General features: G+C 38.0%; 1 protein-coding gene across 7 annotated transcripts in view; it reads left to right on the top strand.

Moving 5' to 3' along the window:
- The window catches only part of LOC117572602 (dopamine D2-like receptor), a 77276-nt gene that overhangs the window by 51063 nt on the left and 2952 nt on the right, over positions 1-23261 (top strand). For 5 of the 7 annotated variants that reach the window (XM_034255557.2, XM_034255541.2, XM_034255566.2 and 2 more), the window contains 3 exons: positions 19626-19735; positions 19808-20060; positions 20422-20720. In XM_034255557.2, coding sequence (XP_034111448.1) covers positions 19626-19735; positions 19808-20060; positions 20422-20720 — 662 coding nt within the window. Of the gene's footprint in view, positions 1-19625; positions 19736-19807; positions 20061-20421; positions 20721-21298; positions 21442-23261 lie in introns of those variants that run through there. The other 2 variants (XM_034255575.2, XM_052002254.1) reach the window with 2 other exon arrangements.

Consider the following 23261-nt stretch of genomic DNA (forward strand, 5'->3'; position numbering starts at 1 on the left):
TAATATTCATTGCTGATTAATTCAATTTGCTAGAAATTCACACCGAAATACTGAAATTTTATACTTCAAATATTATAAAAAAAAAAACACAATAAAAATCAATTGAAAAGCAACCTCCGTACACAACATGCCAAGTAATTTAATATTTATTTATTTTGTTTTTTTTTTCATTTTACAGACTGCGGCTAAAACTGCAAAAAATCTCAGTGAAATATTTGCCATAATAATTATTTATTCTTTAATCCTTGCAGTTATTTTATAATCAATTTATTTGACATTTAAATAAGTATATTCTTATTGCAAATGCGAACAAGTCTAATTATCATTTTAGTTAAGCAACATTTGTATTTTAAAACAAAAAAAGGAACATTAGGCAATGACTTAATATTATTTGGATAAATGTTTTCTAGCTTAAGCCAGTTTAATTTGGCAACTTTAATATTTATTTTAAGTAATTTAGTATTTATTCATTGTGTTTTCGTTTTTTAATTTTACAGGCTGCAGAAAAAATTGCAAAAAATCACTATGAAATATTTTCCATAATAATCATTTATTCTTTAATCCTTGCAGTTATTTTTTAATCTATTTATTTTACATTCAACTAAGTATATTATTAGTCCAAATACGCCCTAGATTAATTATCACTACCTTTAAACAGGATAAAGTAAAATCTACCAAGTAATATGAAATCATTAATATATATTTTCTAATTTTTCTAATCAATTTAATTTAGTAATTTTAATATTGATTTTATGCGCAATTTAAAGTCTTCGTTTTATTGCGTCAGCACTTTACATTTTATTTCCATGCTAAACAATGAAGTGATGAAATTTCCTTCAATTCTTAAAGCAGTCGCAAAATTTCCGGAAGCACTTCTTGGTTTTTTTGTTCGTACATAAAATATTTCATGCAATTTTTATTTGCCCCGAAGGAATCTGCATTCGCAACATAACTCGCAAGTAGATTTGATTACTCACCGTTCCCCATTCCCTTCGCCCTTTTCCACTCTCCCCTTTTCCCCATTTAGCTTTTTCATTTTTTTTTGTGTGGGTTGCTTTGCTGACTGCGAAAATCTAAATGTTGAATTCGAGGTTCAGAGTCGAAATATATTTATTCGAACCATAACTAAAATTCAGAGTAAACAATTTCTTGTCACGAAGCTTTATTCGCTTTTGTGGCAAAGTAGAAGCAAGAAGAAAAAGAAGAAGGCAAAAAAATGATAGCATACTTTTTAGCGCGCCAGCAAACGACATGAAGAAATCCGAAATACAAGCGCAATTATTTAGCTCGGCCAAGTCCATGGGCATTTGTGTTTGTTGAGGCGCCCCCAAGCCAGCATTCAACTGCCACACACACACACACACACACACACACACACGCGCACAGACACAGACATGCGAGGGGCACACACGTAAACACAAATGAAAATTGATTTAGTTAAGAGGATTTGCGTCAACAACAGCACAATAAGTGGGCAGTAACACGGGGCATTGGGCGACGTTCCAATTGGACAGAGGTTGAATGAAGAAGATGGGCAGTGTTTGTATGTATGTGTGTGTGTTGGCATTGTGGATAGCACTTAACTCATAAAAATGAGTGAGTGTTTGGGTGTGTGTGTGTGTGTTGGCTGCAACGCGCTTTGCGAGTGCTGGAATGGGTGACAAAGCTAAGGAAGCAACAAGAGACGACGAGCAAAGCTGGCAACTGAGCCAACAAAGAGAATTATTGTGGAGCGTGGAGAGTAAGAGGGAGCGGGAGAAGGAGGCGAAGGCGGAGTGGGAGAGGGAGACGAACAGATAGCCAAACAAGCAAACCAACAAATAGACAAAATATACTCTGGTCTGCGTTACTCATACGCAATGTGGTGCCAGGCAAATGCTGACTGGCTAGAAGCTTGGCTCGTTTTAACTCGCGGCTAAAACAAATACACACACACACATACACACACTATGTAAGTGTGTTGGGGCAGTGCTTTTCTATTTTAAGTGGTTGTATATGTCAGTTGAAAGCTTTTGTTGACATTCAAGTGCCCCATTGACAGTGTAAAAGCGTGCAACGTGCGGGACACAGCTGAGGCGTCGCCCCGCCTGCCCCGCCCACTTCAACGCCTCTCAAAACTGCGCCATAGAGAGAGGAAGAAGAAAACTTGCCCAAGGCACTTGAAAAGTCAAAGCATTCGCCTCGCCCAAAGTTCAGTTCCTGTTCATTGCTATAATCATATCAAGCAGCTCTCACGTTCATTCCCTCTCTCTCTCTTTATCTTTCTCTCTCGCTGTTAATTGCAATGTCTTTGCTGCAACTGCAACGTTGACTGCCACTTGTTGTGCAAGTGATTTCAAGTGATTGAAAATTAGCATTGCAATTGCCAATAATTCCACTCGAAGATTCCACTGGAAGTCTGCGTTGAGTGTGTCCAAAAATACTCGCCAAAGATTGCATTACATAAATAAATAAACTGATTAATCCACACAAAGAGCGACACACACACACAGAAGAGTGTCTTTCAAGCACTTAAGCGTGGCGAAATGAAAGGAAGCGTCAATGTCCTGCCACTGGCAGTTGTTCTCCTTGTTGTTGTGCTCCTAATCCTGGAAGGGTGCGTGACTGTTTACATCCTGCGGTGTCCAACAGCAACAACAAGTGTCCGAAACGCACCAACAGACATTCGCTTATAAATATGTATGTGTGAGTGTTTCTTTCTCCCTCTCTCTTTCTGCTGCGGCGCATTAAATTTATTTATTTGCGCTCCAGTGAAAGTAAAAAGGGTGCACAGACAGACAGACAGCCAGACAGAGCGGCACTTAGTCAGCATTTGGTGTTGCAAAAAAAAGGAAAAATATTTTTGGCAAAAATAGTCGCGTAGTCGCCTGGCAGTGACAGGCAAGTGTCGCTGTCGCTGTCGCCGTCGCCGTCGCAGTCGCAGTCAGAATCCTCCCTCAACCGAAACCCACTTCGAATCGCCATCGCAATCGCAATCCAACTTCTACTCCACTTTTGGGGCCACACTCATACCAAATTCCAATTTCCAGAGATATTTGCTTGATATTCCTCTCGACCCGTCGCCCTTTGACCCTCTTCAAACAAAATAAAAGTAGGAAGCAAAAAAAAAAACAAAACACACAACGAACCCTCTGCTGTTGTCCATGGCATTTTTATTATGTATGAGCTGAAATTATTGGATTGGATTTGCTTAATATAAGCAGGCAGCAGAGCCTAAGCAGGTTCACTTTTCCCTTCATTCTTCTTTTTTTTGGGTCCAAGAAGCTAAGTGGCCAGCCAACAGGCCATGGCAACTGAAGGGTCGACACCTCAATTTTATGGCCAAAGCCAGTAGCGGAAAAACCAACATCTTTCTTTTTCTTTTTCTTTTTTTTTTTTGTTATACCAATATCGAATCATTAAAATTGCCAGCTGTCAGAGCGAATGAAATTAACTAAAAACTAGGCTGTTAAATTTGAAAGTTTTATGACTGTTAAGCTCTTAAATAGAGCAAAATATGATTTTAATTTATTACAAAATTAAATGTGAAATATTAGAAATTACATCTAGCAACAAATGCAATTAAATATGCATATACAATAAATACTACGGGTGCGTCCTTGAAACTTCTGAGTGCCCATTTGCACATTAGATTGCAAACGAATAAAACTTTTTTTTAACCGAAACAGGTGGCTGCCTCTCAACAAGAGCTGCACACAAAACTGTTTCATGCGGCAAAGCAATAAAAAACGAACAAGTAAGAAAGCTACAGTCGAGTGTGCTTGACTGTGAGATACCCGCTAAATAAAATAATAACAGCAAAAGTACTAAAAATATACCAAAAAATAGATATTTGGTATATTTGTATAATACTACACTTAAAATATACCATAGAGTAGAAAAAATGTAAAATAGTTAAAAATATACTATGAATTTGGTACCGCAAAAATACTAAATATATACCTAATGCTTAATTTGGTATATTTATATAATGCTGCATTCAAAATATACATATTCTGTGGTATCATATCCATTATATTCAAAATATACCAAAATATTTTATCGCAAAAATACTAAACATATACCAAATAAACATATACCAAATATACATTCAAAATATATTTATAATATAGTACCAAAATATAATACCGCAAAAATACTAAAAATATAGCAAAGGCCAAGATATTCTACTACATTAAAAAGATACCATATAGTGCACAATATACCAATTTGTCAGATCTGAGATGTAGGTGTTCATACAGACAGACAGACAGACAGACGGTCATGACTTCATTGTATCGGCTGTTGACGTTGATCAAAAATACATATGCTTTATAGGATCGGTTATGCCTTCTTCTGCCTGTTACATACATTTCATGCAGGCAAAAAGTTATAATACCCTTCTACGCTATGGCTAGCGGGTATAAAAACTGAGAAGCGAATTTGCCAGCTGCAACTTGTTTAGCTTACACCAACAGCATCAGCATCAGCATCAGTTTGAGCTTGAGGTTCGGCTTCAGTTCTGTTGCTGACAACAGCTTCAGCTTCTGCTTCAGTTTTTTTTTGGGTGGGCTTTTGTGGCAACTGTTCTTCGGTTGCTTCGGTGCAGCAACAAAAATGTGGCACAGGATAAGAGCGAGAGCTAAGTGCTAACTGCTAACTGCAAAGCAGAGTCGAGAGCACAGCTCGAAACTTTTTTAATTTAAATGGCCATTTAGAGGGTATGCTGGCCGAAATGGCCGACACTCGTAACTTCCAGCATAGTACTTCAGCCAAGCTGAAGCAAGCTGTAAGCATGACGCCCCTTCACCCACATACATACATACATACACATATACATAGCTATATAGTGTAAGCATAAAACAGGTGCAATTTGGACAACGACTTAAAGAGAGTTTTGGTAGTATTTTCTTTTTTTTTTCGTTTTTGTTACAACATTACCATTAAAATATTAAAAGTTAGTTGGGCAATAGTTGAGCTTATGCTCTCTCAGTATGTTGCAACTTTGAAGTCATTATTTTGTTCGAGATCGATGTGGAGCTTTTAATATATATTATAATTAATTTGCATAAGTAAAACAATGGATTTTACTGAATTTTTAATGAGTCAAACAATGAATCAACAATAGACAGACTTCAATACTCGAATATACTTTAAATTTTCGTATAACATTCTTTAATAGAATAATGGCATATAGAAAATAAATATCTAAGTATATTTGCTCTCAGACCAAATGAAACAATTTCTTTGCAATCATTTTAAGTAAATTCTATTGCTGCTTTCTATAAAGTACTTGGAAATTTATTTCAAAATGCACTAAATGATAATCTTTGCAACATAATTGAGTAAAAATGTATGTATAAGACAAATTAACAGAAAAAATGTATTTTCTATAAAATAATTTTTATAAAAATATTTACAAAAAAACATCAAATATAGAAAAAGATATTTCGCTGGCTAAAAAGTCGTGAGCGAGATAAATCTCATAACGCTTGATAAACACTTTAATTAGAGCTAAGAATGATTTGGTATTATTTTTCTGTTTCAAGATAACATAATTGAAAAAAAAAAAACAAATCCGTACGAAATCAAAAATTGAGACACTTTATTTTAATTTATTTTTTTCGCCAGAAAATTACCCAAATGTCTTTTTGCTGCATTTGATTTGCGCTGTCTACCAATCACACACAAAGATAATTAGCAAACCACTGGCAAAAGACTAATTGCGAGCTCACATTGGACTCTCTCTCTATATACTCGTATTTGCCCAGGCCAGATGTCTAAGATGTGCTGCCAATTTGCAGCAGTCAGCAGAATGAATATCTGCAGCATGTTGCTTTGTGCCATTTGTTTGGGGTCAAGAGTTCGAGGCCGCGCCAAGTGTGGCAAGTGGCTAAGCAAACAACAAGAGCTGAGCAACCAAAAAAAAAAAAAGTAAAACAAATACAATACAAATAAAAAACGAAGCGCACCAAATTCCAGACACGCTGCAAACTTGGAATTGTGTGTTCATGTTGCGGCTGTTTATTTATGCAATGCTGCAACGCCAATGGCAATTGCCAATGACTGGACGGAAGTAAAGCTCTCTGTGCTCTTCTTGGCTCTCGGTGCAAAAAGAGGCGTCCAACCGTGGGGAGTTTGGGTGATTGGGATTGGGCTGGGAAGCCAGCTCAAGTGGCTCAAAAGTTCAAATGCCAGGCACTTGAGTTGAGCGACCAGAAAATTTATATAAATCCGTGGCTGGCGGCTGCCACAGGGATCCCAGTTGGTGCTTCAGAGAGAGAGAGAGGGGATAAGAGCCACAGTCACAGGCCGCACATCAGTTCAAATAAATAATCCAAGAGCATAAAATTGGCCACCGACAAAAGTTTTCAACACTCACACGCTTAGCCAGTCGCTTTGCCTTCCTGTCGCCTCTTCCGGCAGCATTTTAAAGGTTTCAAGAGCACAAAAAAAAAACAAGTAAGAAAGCTACAGTCGAGTGTGCTCAACTGTGAGATACCCGTTACCCATTTTAAATAAAAGCAAACTATTGCGTTATTAATTTTAAAATATATCAAATTAATATACCAAAACAATACTAAAAATATACCGGGTGTCATATTTAGTATATTGATATAGTACTACACTCAAAATATACCGAAGACAACATTTGGTATATTTATAAAGTACAATTGTGAAAAGTGTGCGAAATATACCATATTGTCAGGCAAAGCTAGATGCCTCCTTGTGCCTGTTACATACATTTCGGTGAGGCACAAAGTTATAATACCCATTTACTCTATGAGTAGCGGGTATAAACACGAAACGAGCGGAGAAGAAAGATATGAAAATTCAGGCAACCTTGTTTTTTTTTTGTTGTGTTGTTGTTGTGTGTGTTGGGAGCCTCAGCTAAATGGCTGCTATCAAAATTATCGCCAGTTGTTGCTGACGGTCGAAGGGTCGACGTCCCTGACCCCGACCCTGAACACACTTCCACACACATACATACACACCAACACACGCGAGAGTTAAGTTAATGCGCGCACTTCCTGCCGAACCGCAGCCTCTCTTTGGTCGCATGCTCCACATGCCAGCGAATTATGTGGCGCCGCAGCGCGTTGTTGTTGCTGTTCGAGTGTATGTGTGTGTGTGCGTAAGTCCTGCCATGCTATTTAGCTAATTTAATACCACTATGAAAAGCTTCGCTCCCCAGACGCATCTGCAACTTAAATAATTAACAATGCTTTAAATTTGCACCCAACTCCAAAGCAGGGCGTGGCATTTAATCAAACCCCCCCAGAAAAAGGTTTGCTCAAGTGCTGTAGGGGAATAGCTAAAAATAAAAACGAAAAACTTTTGGTTTTTTCGGACTTTTGTTTAGCTGTTTTTCGAGCACTCGAAAGGGGTGCCAAACAAATCTCAAAAAAAAAAATAATAAAACGAATATGTAAAACTATTGCCATTATGTGCATTTGTTGTTCTGAGCTCTTTTGTTATAAGCATAAGCACTTGTTGGCCAGATTTGTGTGTGTGTGAACGACAGCAAAAACTAAACGAGTTCTTAAATCACAAATAGAGTATGTTAATTGAGTTGGTTTTATTCAAACGCATGATTGATTCTTCAGTCTCAGTGTCATCATTAGCGCAAAGTCTAATTTGTTGACTTGACTCTCACTCTCTCTCTCTCTCTCTGTCTCTGCCTCTGGCAGCATGTAAACGTAATCAGGCTTATGCAAAGCTCTCATTATATCCAAAAACAAATACAGACACACACACAAGCAGAAAGACAGAGAGACAGTCGTATATAACGCGAGTCAAGTAAAACCCATTTAGGGGTAAAATATGGCGCCAGGGCGCAGAAAAAGTCATCATAAAATAAAATTTCCCTCGACGCTAATGACAACTAATTTGTGCTAAAATCTCAATACACACGGTAGCTCTGGGCTCACACACATGCGCACACATACTACATAAATACGTATATATATATATATATATACACTACATATGTATATACTTGCATAATATATGTGAAAGTTGACTGTGCCGTCGTCATCGCCTTCGGGGGCGTCCGAGGCTATTAAAAATGGCGCAGAGAACACTAAAGTTGTTACAGCCAAAGATGGTACTTTTAGCAACACCATCACACACACACACACGCACATATATATACACACGTAGCGACACACACTCGAGCCGAGCGAGCACACAATAAACTTAATAAATAAGTCAATTAATTGCCCTGCGCGCCTGATATGATATCACAGCAACAGCGTCAAGTGCTCCTGTGTCGCTGCTGTCTCCCTCTCTCTCTCTCTTTATGCTTCTCTTGCTCTCTCTTTCGCTTTCGCTCTTTCGCACTCGCTGTATAACGTTACTCTATTAGGGCAGCAAGTTCAATTAACTTTGTCTTTGGCATAACAAAATGTATGCGGAACTCGTTTAATAGTCGTTGGGCTTTTACTTGTGGGCGTGGTCGTTTACTCCTGCCGCTCCACTTCTCCACTCTTTCACTCGTTCAACGTTATCACACAGCGGAAAGGGTGTCGTGCTAACCTAACTTGATTTTATGCTCTCGGCTTCCGTTTTCCATTGCTCGCCTAGAAGTAGGCAACGTTTTTTTCCCTAACGCTGAACGCTTTACAACAAAATAAACAAAAAAAAAAAAAAAAAAACGTTTGGCAATAACTGCAGCATGGGGCTGCAACATGTGCTTCATGTCCGCATAAGTCGCAGTTGCAGTTTAGTTTCCAGAGCGCGCGTTCAAGCTCGCATTTAATGTATATTAAATGAAAAATGACCGTGTGGGTGAGAGCTGCTCGCTTGGCTGGGTTTTTGGCAGGCAGCATTTGGCAACATAAACAAATTATTTGATGGCTTTTACGCGACTCTGGCTTGGCTTTCAGCTGTGTTCAGCTATCAGCTTTCCACTTTTCGCTTTCAGCCATTCAGCTTGCGGTTGCTTTTCGCCTTCACATGCGCCTTGCGCCTTTTGGTTTTTGGCCATTGCATGCTTGGCCACTAAGTAAACTTTTATGGCCCTCATAAAATAGGCAAAAGTCGCGCCCATTCCCGCTCCCTCCGTTCTCCGTTCTCGCTCTCGTTTTCTCTCTCCATTATACACATACTCATATATAAATATGTAATATGCGTGCCGCATAAAACCGAGAAACAAGGCAGCGAACCAGCATCCAAGTCAAGCCAAGGCAAGCGAAGCGAAGCCAAGACAGCAGCAGCAGCCAATGCCAAACGAAATCCCTGGCAGCATTTTTATGCAGCTGTTGTGACATTTTTATGCTAAGCAGCTTCCTCGCCCCTCACGATATAACATAGTACACAATGTTCTTCCCTTCCTTCCCTCTTCACACCCATCGCTCCCTCAGCATTATAGCGAATGCGCCAAATTATGAAAATTCATAAAAAGCCAAATGTTATGGCATACTTTGAGCCCGGTCCTGTCGCTGCTTTTGATGCTTTCTGCCATCGTAGTGTTTCTTGCTGCCAGAGCGTGTCCTAAACTGAACAGAAACTGAACTAAAGTGAGCTGCGCTCTGAGTGCTGCCAATTTTTAGCTCTTTTTTTTGAATTTCTCCTTGGTTTATCACTTGCGAACTAAACTCGTTTGCGCTGACTCGTTTATCATGTCGTTTCGCTGCGACAACATCAACAAAACTGACAACACCAACACCAACACAACACAACACACAGACAACAGATGCTCAACCGAAAGGCAAGACAAGATTAGGATAAAACACCGGGCCGAAGGGGGAGAACCCAAAAGCAGATGATGGTCGCTCAAGTGGTTTGACGTTGACGTTTAATGCAGCAGCTTATAGCCGGCTCTCCCTCTCTCTCTCTCTCTCTCTCCCGCTCTCTTAAGCTTCTAAGATGCGATAGGAAAAAAAAAAAGTAAAAGAAAAACGAAAAACGAATAAAATCAAAGACCACTAAAAGGCCGGCAGCGTACGTCCGCAAAGGAAGCTATGAAATATGCTCCACTGAAAACTTGTTACCCATAAAAGTACAAAAATTTATCAAGAAATTTATGCAGTCCGACATAAAGCTGTGTGCAGAACAAGTTTTCACCAACTAAACCATAAAACAAAATGCCAGTGTCATTTGAGTAATTTATCAACGAATATTTCTATTTATTGTCACATTTTTCATTATTCAATTTTGGTTAGTGAATTTGAGTATCTACTTTAATCGTTGCTAAATATATTGCTGATAAAATCAGAAACCCAAAATATAGGATTTATAGCTCATATTTCTAATATTTTTTTGAAGCTGATCAACTTGTCAGCGCCATTTGAATATTTCTATTTATGGTCACATTTTTCATTATTCAATTTTGGTTAGTGAATATGAGCATCTAGTTTATTCGCTGATATATAGCCAATAAAATCAGTATTTTATATACTTTTAAAAGTAGCAAATAATCAACATAATATGGATTTTATAGGCAAGTTCACAACACATATTTCTGATATTTTGCAGGCTGATCGAGTTGTCATCGCCATTTGAATATTTCTATTTATTGTCACATTTGTCATTATTCAATTTTATTGAGTGAATCGGAGTATCTACTTTAATCGTTGCTTAATATATTGCTGATAAAATCAGCAACCCAAAATATACGATTTATAGCTCATATTTCTGATATTCTTTCAAGCTGATCAAGTTGTCAGCGCCATTTAAATATTTCTATTTATGGTCACATTTTTCATTATTCAATTTTGGTTAGTGAATATGAACATATAGTTTATTCGCTGTTATACAGCCAATAAAATCGGCAGCAAATAATCAACATAATATGGATTTTATAGGCTGGCACATATTTCTGATATTTTGCAGGCTGATCAAGTTATCATTTTAAAGATATGACAGTAGACTTGCCAACGATGATGGCTTTATCGCTGGCCATTTCTAAAAATGAGTTGTGAAGCTTGGCAAGCCAATTAGCAGCTTCAAGGATCAAGCAGTTGCCCAGTTGCCAGTGGATAAGGGGATTGTCGATTGAGTGGTTGCCACTCGAGAGAAAGGAATGAGAATCCGGGGGCAAAAGACTGACAGTTTTAGCCAAGCTGGTTGCTGGTTGCTGGCGCTTGGCCGTTGTTAGGGGCAGCACACAGAGGCTTGACGGGTGCTTAGCCATCTTAGGGCCACGCGTGCCAGCCATTAAAAGCTTTTTAAAATTAATTATAAAACCAAAAGTAGGCAAACATTTTCGGAGAAAAGCGCAACCAAAGAACGAACATAACGAACTGACAACCCTTTTGGGCTCATCATCAGCATGCCCTGTCCCAATCCTCATTCCATTTTCCATCTCATATTTTGGCAAAACGCTTTCAACTTCAAACAGATTTTGGATACACCAGTGGGCAACCGCAGGGCAGCAACGATGGTGAGGTGGGGTGGTGGTGAGGTGGGGAGCATAAACATACGTAGCAAATTATGCTCATTATGTGCCGCATAAAATAGTTGGACTCATTGGCCATGGCCCTGGCCAAACAGTTGAGAGTTCGTGCTCGAGTCCTTCGACCAAAGTTTAAGTTCGCGTTTACGTCCAATGCTCTGACATGCAAAAGCGTAAAGTTTTTTGATTAGGGTTTGCCCCTAAAAATGCACACAGAGAGACGTCACATCAACATGAGAAGCGAGAGCATTTGGCATTCAGCATTCGCATTCGCATTAGCATCAACATCAGCATTAGCATGTTTTGCCATCTTTTTGTTTAGCTTGGCAATTTTATTTTCATTTTTTGTATGTTTTGTTTTTTTTTGTGTGTTGTTGGGCCTTTTAATGCTCGCATAAGTTTTGCGGCCTTTTGTTTAATTTGATTTTATTCGCTTTCGCTTTCGCATTTGCCGCAATCCTTCAATTCACATCCACATGTCAGTAGTTCAAAGTGTGTTTGTGTGTGGTCAGACGGTTTGCTGCGGCACGTGGCAATTTTTGGAGCACGAAACAACGAATGCTTTTGCTTTTGCTTTAGCTCGCATCTCAGTCTCAGCTACGTTGCCTTTGCCAAACGATGTGGTTACACGCCATTGCCACGCCCATCCAGCTGCCTCTGACACGTCTCAGACTCAGACTCAAACTCAGGTTCAGCCTCAGTCTCTGTCTCGGTTTCAGCCTCATTCTCAGTCTCAGTCCCAGTAGCAGGTCAGCGGACCTTCACCTCCAACTGGCAGTTAATTAGACTTAGGGCTGAGCTATTTTTAAACGCTTTTGTGTTAGAACTTCAACTCTGCAAGCCGAATTCGTCTAATGAACTGACCAACAACGAGTCAACTTTTCATTTTTACCCACAAGAAAAAACCTTTTTGCCAAGCGCCACAAAACTGAAAATAAATAAAGTAAATCTAGAAATGGATGATTAAAACATCTATCGAATATTCTTTATCTAGTTCAATTTTATAATCATATTTTTTTAAATTTACACTTAAATCTTATAAATAAAAGTGTATGTCCACTAAAATTTATAATTTATTTTTGCTTAAATTTAAATAACAACGAAATTTATGAATTAAAAATCGAAATAAATTTACACTTGAATCTAATAATTAAAAAGTATTTCTAATTGCACTTGAAATTTATAGGAAAGAATTTTATCATTTAAATAATTATTGTCTTATTTCAAATGCAGCACTTAATATTTTTTAATTTAAAATTTCGCTTTCAATTATAAAAATTAGAAAATCGAAGCTTAAAAACCCATTAATATTTTCTAGTTACCTTTTGCATATTCCACCCTTTAATCGGCTGTAAATTATAGAACGCTTAAGTCAGTCATTAAATAGCAAGCAAGAATCCGCTGATGCTGCAGAGCTTTATATACCCGATTGTGGAAAGTAATTGAAATTCAAATGTTGGGGGGAAAGCTTTTTGGCAAGTTGCTGCTGCTAGAGAGTTGAGTTTTACGTTTTTTCGACTATGCACTAAGGCAGTAACAATTAGAAAAGACGCTCGAGGCTGTCAAACTTTTAATACCCCAAAAAACAACCGAAAGAACAACAATAACATTAAGAAGGAACAAAAATAAAAACAAGTGAACGTGCGACACGTGCGATGTGTCCCGAGGTCCTGAGGCAACATTTCTGCATAAAACTGAAAACACGCACATGCCCCAAAAGCGAGACACACACACACACACACACACACAGATACCGACACGAACACTCTCACCCACAAACACCCACAATGAATAAGAGACAAGGTCAAGGCGCCATCGAGTGCTACAAAGTAATTTGTTTCCGCTTCCGCTTCATTACTTCAGCCGCTTTGCACTTGCCACATACCACATGCCACACAGACGCCATTGCTACTGTGATTGCTGTTGTTGTCGCTGTCAACAGACAGACAGACAGACAGACCAAGCACTCAATACTACAAAAGTATGAGTGCAACAGCTAAATATACAAATAACAACTCTCAACGCAACTGATTTGACTTTTGGATCATCGCAATTTTAATACACTTTCCGACTGAAACCTTCATTTTTCATAGCCAATTGAATTTATACTTTATTATGCTGTTTATTTAGCGCTTTGGGTTTTTTTTAGAGAATTATTTTAAAGGAAAATCTTTTAATCACTTTTCAGTACTAATAACTTGCATTGCAATTTATCATAAATTTAATTACTGATTTTAAGTATATAAAAGATTCAAATACATTTATATTGTATTAAGAACCAATTAATTTTTGATTCAACTGAATTGTGGCAGTCTCTGTCTCTTTGCCAGTGTATTGAGAAATGTGAACTTGAAGCTCAATGAAATGCGCAATTGACAGGCGCCAAAGGAAATAATGTTGTTCCAGTAGAGGAAAAGCAAAAGAACGACCTCATTCGAATGCCATTCATACATACATATACATATATGTATATAAATATATGTATGTGTATGTGTATGTGTATATATGTAGTGTGTATGTATATTTACAATATGTCAACAAGAACTCGCGGAGCAACATGTTCATCGTGATGATGGAGAGCGATGCGACTCGAGTTGCCATCGCCAAATGTTTATAGGCAAATACAAACACAAATACAAATGCAAATACAAATAAACAAATACACATGATTGTAAATAGCGAAGGACGCTTATAGAGCAGCACAGATAGAGAAAGGAAGAGAGAGAGGGACAGAGAGATGAAGAGATTTAATTGCGGCTAATTAATGTGATATCGGATTTGAGGCAATGGCCAAAAATGTTGCTGTCAGCAACATCAGAATACGGATGCCAAATTATAAATGATTTCTGGCTGTCGCGACGAGTTGTAAACAATTCCTCCCGCCTCCACCCCCGTCTTGCCCCCTGTCAAAGTTGCAGCTGCAACAATGGCAACATCGACGACGACGACGGCGACGACGATGACAGCGAGTAGAAGTTGTGCAAAGCAAATTGACATAAAACTGCTGCGTGGAGTTCTCTCTCTCTCTCTCTCTCTTCATTTTTTTTTTTTTTGTTTGCGGCACGTTTAGTTCTTTTCTTTTCCATAGAATATTCAACCCACACGCAGCAGCCACGCATCAGCGATTGTTCTTTGTCCTTGCGCTTGCCAGGAGCAACAATAAACATCGCTGGCTTCGATAGTAGAATTTAATTAAAAGCTGTTTCATCTGCTCAGTTTGCCCAGTGAACATTGCAACAAATGCCAGCGGCAATAGCAATAACAACAACAACAACATCGACATCAAACAAAAAGCGAATTGTGAATTTTGAATTTTGAAAGAGCCCATAAAATTCCAGAACACTGAAATCGCCTTGGGATTATTGACATATTGCGTCAACTTCACCTGAAATGTTAACGATAACTGCAACTCGCATAACTGCAACTTTTACAGCGATTGGAGTTGCAAATTTAACTGTCACACTAATTACAAATATATACAAAACAAAATTTAAAGAAAGATGAATAAGTGAATGAGCAGCTTGAAAGTAGTTTTATTCAAACATAAGCGGCAATGATTTTATTTATGTTGTTAAGTTTAAATTTATACAGCCATTAAATTAACATGACCTTATGAGTATTCGAAGCTAAAGATATTGTGTTATTTTGTTATTTACTATAATTCATAATTATAATTAAGATATCTTAATTTAAATGAAATGCATAATTTCCTAATCTTTTTATTTAAGATTTTATCATAATAGAAATTAACTCTCTGTTAAGTTACTACAACATATTTGATTATATATTTAATTTATTATATAGATGTAGATATATAAAATTGATTTAATTTTATTTAAAACTCTATTGAATATCCTATTAATTGAATATCCTATCAATAGAATATCCTATTATAATCTTTTTGTATCTCTATATTTTAGTTCATTCATTCATAAATTTCATTCCTTTTAATTTAAGAATTTATTACAAAATGAATTAGCTATCTCTCCTCCCATCTCTCTTAAAGAGCTGTGAATAAATAAAGTTAATATTTAATGGGAAATATTTGAGTTATTAAACGCTGCCTAATTGTTTTGTCGACAACTTGCTGAACGCTTTATGTTAATTGCCAAAACACTGGCAGTGAACATGGGTCAAGTTAGAGCCTCAAGCGAATGAAATGAAATCTGTGTTAGTGGGATCTAATCAATTATTTTGTACTGAGCATTAGCTTAAGTCTGTTCGAAGAGTACATGTTTGGTGTATTAACTATGGACGAATGAACAAACATTCAAACATTCCCTTATTTACTTATAGAGATTACAGTCCATCTATTAATAAGTTCTATAATCGATATTACTTCTTCTGTTCTTTTGGCCAAAATAAATTCCATAGGTTTTAGGGAGGCATTCGATATTTATGCTTTGTTCGGTGAGTGGGGCGAAAAAGTCTTGCTGAATTTATACAAGTAGTTACTTACATCAAGTAGCACACTCTCAAGGATTTCATCTGCTTGCCACAAGGGGATACACACACATACACACACACAAATACATGCTCATACACGTCTAAACTCTATCTGCGTGCAAACCATAAAAACCAGAAGCTCAATTATCAAAATGCTACGTGTGTTTGCTGTTGTTGTGGCGAGTGTGTGTGTATGTGTGTGAGTGTGTGAAAGTGTGTGAAAGTGTGTGTGTGTGGGTGTCACATCTATGGCCAGCATTCTTATAGCCATTCGCATTCACATTGCCATTTCCATTTCCATTCTCATTGTCGCTGTCGCTGTCGCTGGCATCGTCGTCGTCTTTTTGGGGGCTTTGTCCCTTTGGGGTTTGTGTTTGTGTGTGTGTGTGTGTGTGTGTGGTCGCCTTTGACTGTGCAAATAGATAAATTTATTTATTTTATGCTCTGTTGCTGCAAAAGCCACACACATTCACACAAGAGAGATAGCCAAAGAGGTAAAGTGGGGGAGAAAAGAGTTGGTCGCAGATAGCGAAAAGAAAGGGCATTGAAATTCTTTTATGAATGCAGTCGATTTAAACGTACGACTAACTTTAAATGCCATGCCTTTGCGCTTATGTGCAAAAATCTACATAAATTGAATGCCATTGAACATTTTTGTCCACACACACACTCCGGGAGAGAGAGAGAGAGAGAGAGAGCGAGTGAGAGAAATAAGCCGTTCCTTCAAGTGTGCTAAGTACGTGTCTGTCTGGCCAGTTGTATAGAAACTTGGGGCAACTTGGGCAATGGGGAATCTAAGTCTAACGGGTCAATGGAAGGCCATGTGAGTGCGAGCCACTGACATTGAAATGCTTTCGTGCTAGACACATTTCACATTTTTAAATTTGCATTAGATTTAAGCGTAAGCAAATATCTTTCATTTGCAGACAGACAAACAGACAAACAGACGATCAATAATCGATTCAATTGGCGCCACAAACAAATCGAGTTTCAATGGGAAAATATAGTTAGTTTTGCTTTTGCCATGCCCATCGATGAAATGAAATGCCAATACATTATAAATTATAGCTTACAGCTTTTGCCGAAAATCTTGAGTTGCTAACGCGACGTGGCGTGGCGCAACGGGGGCGTATACGTAATCCATGACATACAATAGCCTCAACAAGAACCAGAAAGAAAAAAGGCCAACGACTGGGAGAATAACAGCGGCGACAATAGAGAACAGGAAGCAAATAAACGCTGTAAAAATTCCTGAGCAGCTTACGTGTAACGTTATGTATTGCTTAGTGTGTGTGTGTGTATGTGTGTGTGCCTGAGTGTGTGTGTGTGTGTGTGTCGAAGCATTCGTGCGTATGTCTTTATATCGAAAAGTTTTTGCCACTTTCTTTGCGCTGCTCATCTTTTGTTATGCCGGCTTCATCTTCTCCTCCTTCGACTCTCTTTCCCTCTCCCTCTCTTTCTCTGTCTGTTTCCCCCTCCATCTGCGTCTCTATTTCCTCCCACCATACACCCCCGAAAATCTGGTGCTTCTTCTGCTACTTCAGCTTCATAGTACTTAAGTACATCTCGAGCAAGCTATTTTCGTCTATAGTATTTGTGCTATGCTCTCTCTCTCTCTCTCTCTCTCTTGCCTGACTTTCACTATCACGGCTAAACTTTTGGCGCCGTGTGTGTGTGTGTGTATCAAACTTGTCTATGTGTACGTGTGTGTGTGCATGTCTGTCTATTTTCTCTCAAATATTTTGCACTTTTTTGTGTGAGTTTGTTTGCCTACTTTAAACATAAACCGATCGGCTTTCTATTTATTTGCCTCACCATTGTTCGGAATGCTGAAAATATTGATGCAAGAATGTATCTGCGTGTGCGTATGTGTGTGTGTGAGTGCCTGTCAGATACAAACAGCTTGGCCCTGATCATCCTTCCTTTCACACACACATACACACATCTCATCTGTTTGCCTCTCTCTCCTTTTGTTTCCTTTCGTTTGGTTTTTCTTTTTGTATTTCGCTTTTTTCTCGTTTTATGTGCTTTGTGTGCTACAAATTGTTTGGCTTTCGAAATTCCTTGCGTTATTGAGGTTTTTATGGACTTGCGGGTGGTGTGGATGCAACCCAAGCCAAGCCATGCCAAAGTAAAGTGAAACTCATAGATAGATGCGCGCCATAAGATAAACTCAAAAACTAATTTGCAGCCAGAGTCTGAGTCAGAGTCAGAGTCAAAGCCAAAGCCAAAGTCAGAGCCAGAATATTGTTATTGATAGATGACAATGGTCCGAGGACTGTCGGAACAGTTTGGCCACAAGCTCGGGATTTATGTATGCTCGCTTCCCTAGCCCTCGACCTCCGCCTCCGTCTCTCCATCTTTCCTCCTGCACCCGAACGAATCACAAACACTTGGCGCTGGCAATTGGAAATTAAATTGCTTTTCCATGTGACACTTAGGCTCAAATTGACATCGTTAAATGTATTTGTGTTTGGCAACGAACGGCCAATTCCCGTCTGCAAAATGGAAACACATTCATCTTTGCTTCTATCCAAAAAATGAAAGAAGGGAACATTGCAATGGAAATATTTATGTGTTTGAAAAAGATATTGTTACTTACCTAAATGATGCAAAGAAAAAGGGAAAAATGTAATAATAATAACACAACAGCAACAACAACAACAACAACAATCAGTTCGCAGCGATTTGAAATTGATTTAAAGCATCTCTAGCTTGGGTCAAAATCTGTCAGCAAAATGAAATTTGACTCGAAGTCCAAAAAAGTAATAAACGTCATCACTCCGTCACATGTCTTGATACCCAACTGAGCGCACTCGCATTACGAAAAAAAAAAACAAAATAAACCGCAGAAATACTTTAAGACTTGCGAAAAGAGAAAAATGAACAATATGATTGAGAGATGCAAAACATTTTAACTTTCTGACTATTCGAGATTGTGTTCAATCGCCCTGACAAAATAAAATGAAAAGCGAAAACTTGCAGAAAAGTATTTATGGGGAATTAAAACTGAAAAGAAGAAGTCAAAACTGGATAGGGTATCTGTTATTCGGACAAGCTTTAAAGCTGCGTTGGGGTTAAAGGGTCGCAACTTTTCCAAAAAGTCAGACAATTGGCGCCCAACATGAACACAATAGCTCAATATTTTTATTATAATACCCACTAACCATATAGAGTATATATATTCTTGATCAGCTGTCCGTCTGTCCATATGAAACACTAGATCACAGAGATTATAAGAGATAGAGTCATTAAAATCGGTAATACAATAATATAGTATATATATATATATATATTTACCGATTTTAATGACTATATAGTATATCTTATATGTATATAGAATTTCTGATTCCCAAAAATTGTAAAAGTTATTTAAGAAATATTTTTATATGACAAGAACGCACACTTACTAGGAGTATTAGTTGCTTTGGCTGACAATCTGGTATATTTTGCACTTTATGGTATATTTTGAATGTAGTACTATATCAATATACCAAATATAATTTACCAATATGCTAAATAAATATAATCAGACTATTCGGTATATTTTACCCTCTATGGTACATTTTGTTTGTAGTACTAAATAATATACCAAACATATAATTTTAGTATTTTTGCGGTATATTAAATTGACACATTTTAAATTTAATACCACATTATTTTACTTCTTTTGAAAATGGGTAGTGGGTATCTCACTGTCGAGCACACTCGACTGCAACTTTTTTACTTTTTTTTGTTGATTTTCTGTTAAAGGTTGTAGGCAAACAATAAAGGTTACTCGAATTTCTTTTCGTTTTTCCAGGTGAATGGTGCATGGGCCTTGCCTAATGTTGTTTGTGATTTCTATATAGCCATGGATGTGATATGCTCTACTTCATCGATATTTAATTTAGTTGCCATTTCAATAGACAGGTAAGTTGTCTCTCTGTGTGTGTGCATCATATTGTAGATAAGTATATGTACGTATATTTCTCCATCCGTTAGATACATCGCTGTGACGCAACCAATAAAATATGCGAAGCACAAAAACAGTCGCCGCGTTTGCCTTACAATACTATTGGTGTGGGCGATATCGGCTGCCATCGGTTCACCCATAGTGCTCGGATTGAATAACACACCGAATCGCGAGCCGGATGTGTGCGCCTTCTATAATGCTGACTTTATACTGTACTCATCGCTAAGCAGCTTCTATATACCGTGCATTATCATGGTATTTCTCTACTGGAACATATTTAAGGTGAGCGCAAACAAACAAGTTAATCAAAAACGGATTTAGCTCGATTCGCATTCGCATTCGCATTCCGATTCGGATTTCCTTCCCACATTCGCATTTTGATTGGATATATTCAATGCGGTTGCACTTGCACATTGCCATTGTCGAGCCGCCTCCCCCCGCCCCATATTGAATCAGCTGAATCAGTCGCTATTGATTTATGCACAATTTCCCATTAAATTACAAAGTCAGAGTTGTTTACACACATTAGCTGGGCGTCACTTTGTGAGCAAAAAAAAAAAAAAGAAAAAAAAGAAAAACCTGCATAAGCAAGAAACTAAATGCTGTTCCCCCACTTTCTCTCTCTCTCTCTCTCTATTCGCAGGCGTTGCGCAGTCGTGCACGGAAACAAAGGGCTGCCAGGAAGCCGCATCTGTCGGAACTAACGGGCGGCAGCGTTATCGAGAACATTGCACAGACGAGGCGACTGGCGGAGACGGCACTTGATAGCAGCCGGCATGCCAGCCGCATTATGCCCGATGAGCCGGCCACGAATACGGCGAGTGGCTCGAATGAGGAGGAGGACGAGAATGCCATATCGCCCGATATCGATGATTGCCATGTCATCGTTAACGATAAGTCCACGGAGTTTATGCTTGCCACAGTCGTTGAGGAAACCGGCAAGTAAGTAACAAAAGTGCCATCAATCCCCACAAGCCAAACTCAAAGCCAAAGCAAACGCAGTGAAATTGTTTTGCCAGCACTTTTCACTTCACTGCGCTGCACATAAAATAGAAAGTGTGAAAAACGTGCAGCGAACGCAATCAATAGTAGATGGGGAAAAAACAATCTCACTAGAAATTCCGTATTTCAAAATATTTTAATTTACATTTAACCAATTTTATTTCATTTACATTATATTTTATATATATTTATGGTTCTTGTTGAGCTTTAGAGCTTTTTCTTTATCTATGAGTAGCAAATAATAGTACCACGAATTTCACTTTAAATGTGCTCCATATTGTTCAAAACATTATAATCTTGCAATTAGTCGAAACTCAAGTTCTAATATTTAGTTTAAGCGGCATGACCTGTAAAAAGGAAATACAATAACGATCGAACGATGTTCAAACTGCAGTGACTAAGAAAAACAGCATTGTTTTTCTCTTTAACTTTAGTTTCATTCATTTATCTTCTAATGTATTTATCAATTTATTTATTCCTGTATTTATTATGTTGTTTAAATTTCAAACCCTTTATAGACTCACTCGAAGCACCCAAACTTTACTTTAGTGCTGTCCAATTTCAGCAGCTTCACCTGGTCAACAGATTTCCATGCTACCAGTTGCAAATGCCACCACGTGCGGCACGTAAAAGATAAGCAGACTGGCCGTTAGAGCAAAGAGAGCAGGAGAGTCGGATTGGCTGTTGGGACAGTTTGCTGACACAACAAATTGGTTGAACAGCATCGGGGAGAAGCACACAGAAAAAAAGCTACTCTGTAGTCTGTACTGCATTTAGTGCCAAGTTCCACTTAGTGGCAGCCAATGGAAAATTTGTGAATAGTACGCGAAGCCCCGCTCCTTCTCCTTCCCCTTCCACAACCCTCTACCCTCTGTTGAAAGTGCCCCAAATCACTTGCCACTTGCTCATTTAAATTCACACGCGCTGCAATAAAATGAAAATCCGAAATGAGCACTCAGAATCTCGCCCACGCCTCCACCCCCCCGCAACGTCTCTCATCATTGAATAGATACACATTTGTATCTGCATCTCTGCAACTGAGTTGGAAACTGAGTGTGGCAAAAGTAGAAAGCACACAAAGTGTGGGGCGACAACAACTGTCACATACATACAACATTGCAGTTGATGTGCTAAGAGATTTGGCATTTTATTTACTTTGCATTCAATTTGGCAGTGATTGCCACATGAGCTTACTGCTGACAGGTCGCAAGACTGCTCAGATTAGTCTCATTGCACCAGTTGGTTTCCCCGCTTATCTGCAGACCAAAGAATGAATGATGCGATTTTTCTTGTAATGTGCATCTGCAACTTGTTATTGACAACTGCTCTACAGAATATAAATCTGAACTAATTTTGTGGATCATGTGTATAGTTGAGGAAATTCTTAAGCAAATCTCAGTTCAACTTCATTATTTCCGAATTTGTTGTATTGTATTGAATTGAGCGTTGCTGTCGCATAGAAAGATCTGCAACTTCTTTAGCTGAGAATAAACATAAAACATGATACAAGTACAGCAAATAAGTGAGAAACTAATAGGCAACGTTCAACTAAAAAACTCAGATTCTGAACAACTTAAAGCTGCTTGATGCATTTTTCTATTGAATGCCACAATATATTGCTGAGAATGATTAAGATTATCTCACACTGAATTTTCTAAGACCAGCATTACTATCTTTTATGAGTGAGTGATGTTTGAATTAAATACAAGCAATTGCAAAAATGTTATCAAATGCTACACTTCAAATGTGTTCCATCTTGTAGCTCAAATAGTTGAAGATATTCATAATATTCTAAGCCTGTATTAAAGATTTCTTCGATTATCCTTTCGTACTCGTCAATGAACTCTTCGTGCTGCTTTAAGTACTGCCAACGAGACACTATTGCTTTTCTTTTCACAATTTTCAGCGAACATTATCTTCTTTTATATAATTATGCAATCGATTTCAATTTATGTACTTACAAAACTATAAATTTATTTATTTTGTATATTCTGAAGAATATAAAAATCCATTTCAAACGAAATGATTCACTTTTCTCTACTGCATGTACTATTATTATTTTCTTTATAATTATGCAATATCTTATTAGTCAGCTTTCGAATTGAGCTGAGACACTTGATGGTCAAAAAAAAAAGAAAAAAGAGCAAGTCAAGGGGAACGTTAAACGCAGTCAATTAGCGAACTGATGGGCTGCTTAATCCAATAAGGACATGAAATGAAACCATTATTGATAGGCCCTTGGAAGTGGATGGCCGAGAATGATGGCAAGAGAAAAAGAAAGAAAAGGACTGTGACGAGACGAAGCGCGGCGGTAAACCCGACAAACGACCGAACGAACAAACCATATTGAAAAGTTTTTTTCTTTTTCTCTCTTTTTTTTTTTTTTTGTCTTTTCTGGCTGCTGCCAGGGAACATAATTGGGAAAAAGCTTACACACTCTCTCTTACTTTTTGCCCACAATGTTTCAGTGTTCGCTTTGTG

Source organism: Drosophila albomicans, chromosome X (genome assembly GCF_009650485.2).
Source record: "Drosophila albomicans strain 15112-1751.03 chromosome X, ASM965048v2, whole genome shotgun sequence".
Classification (NCBI taxonomy): domain Eukaryota; kingdom Metazoa; phylum Arthropoda; class Insecta; order Diptera; family Drosophilidae; genus Drosophila; species Drosophila albomicans.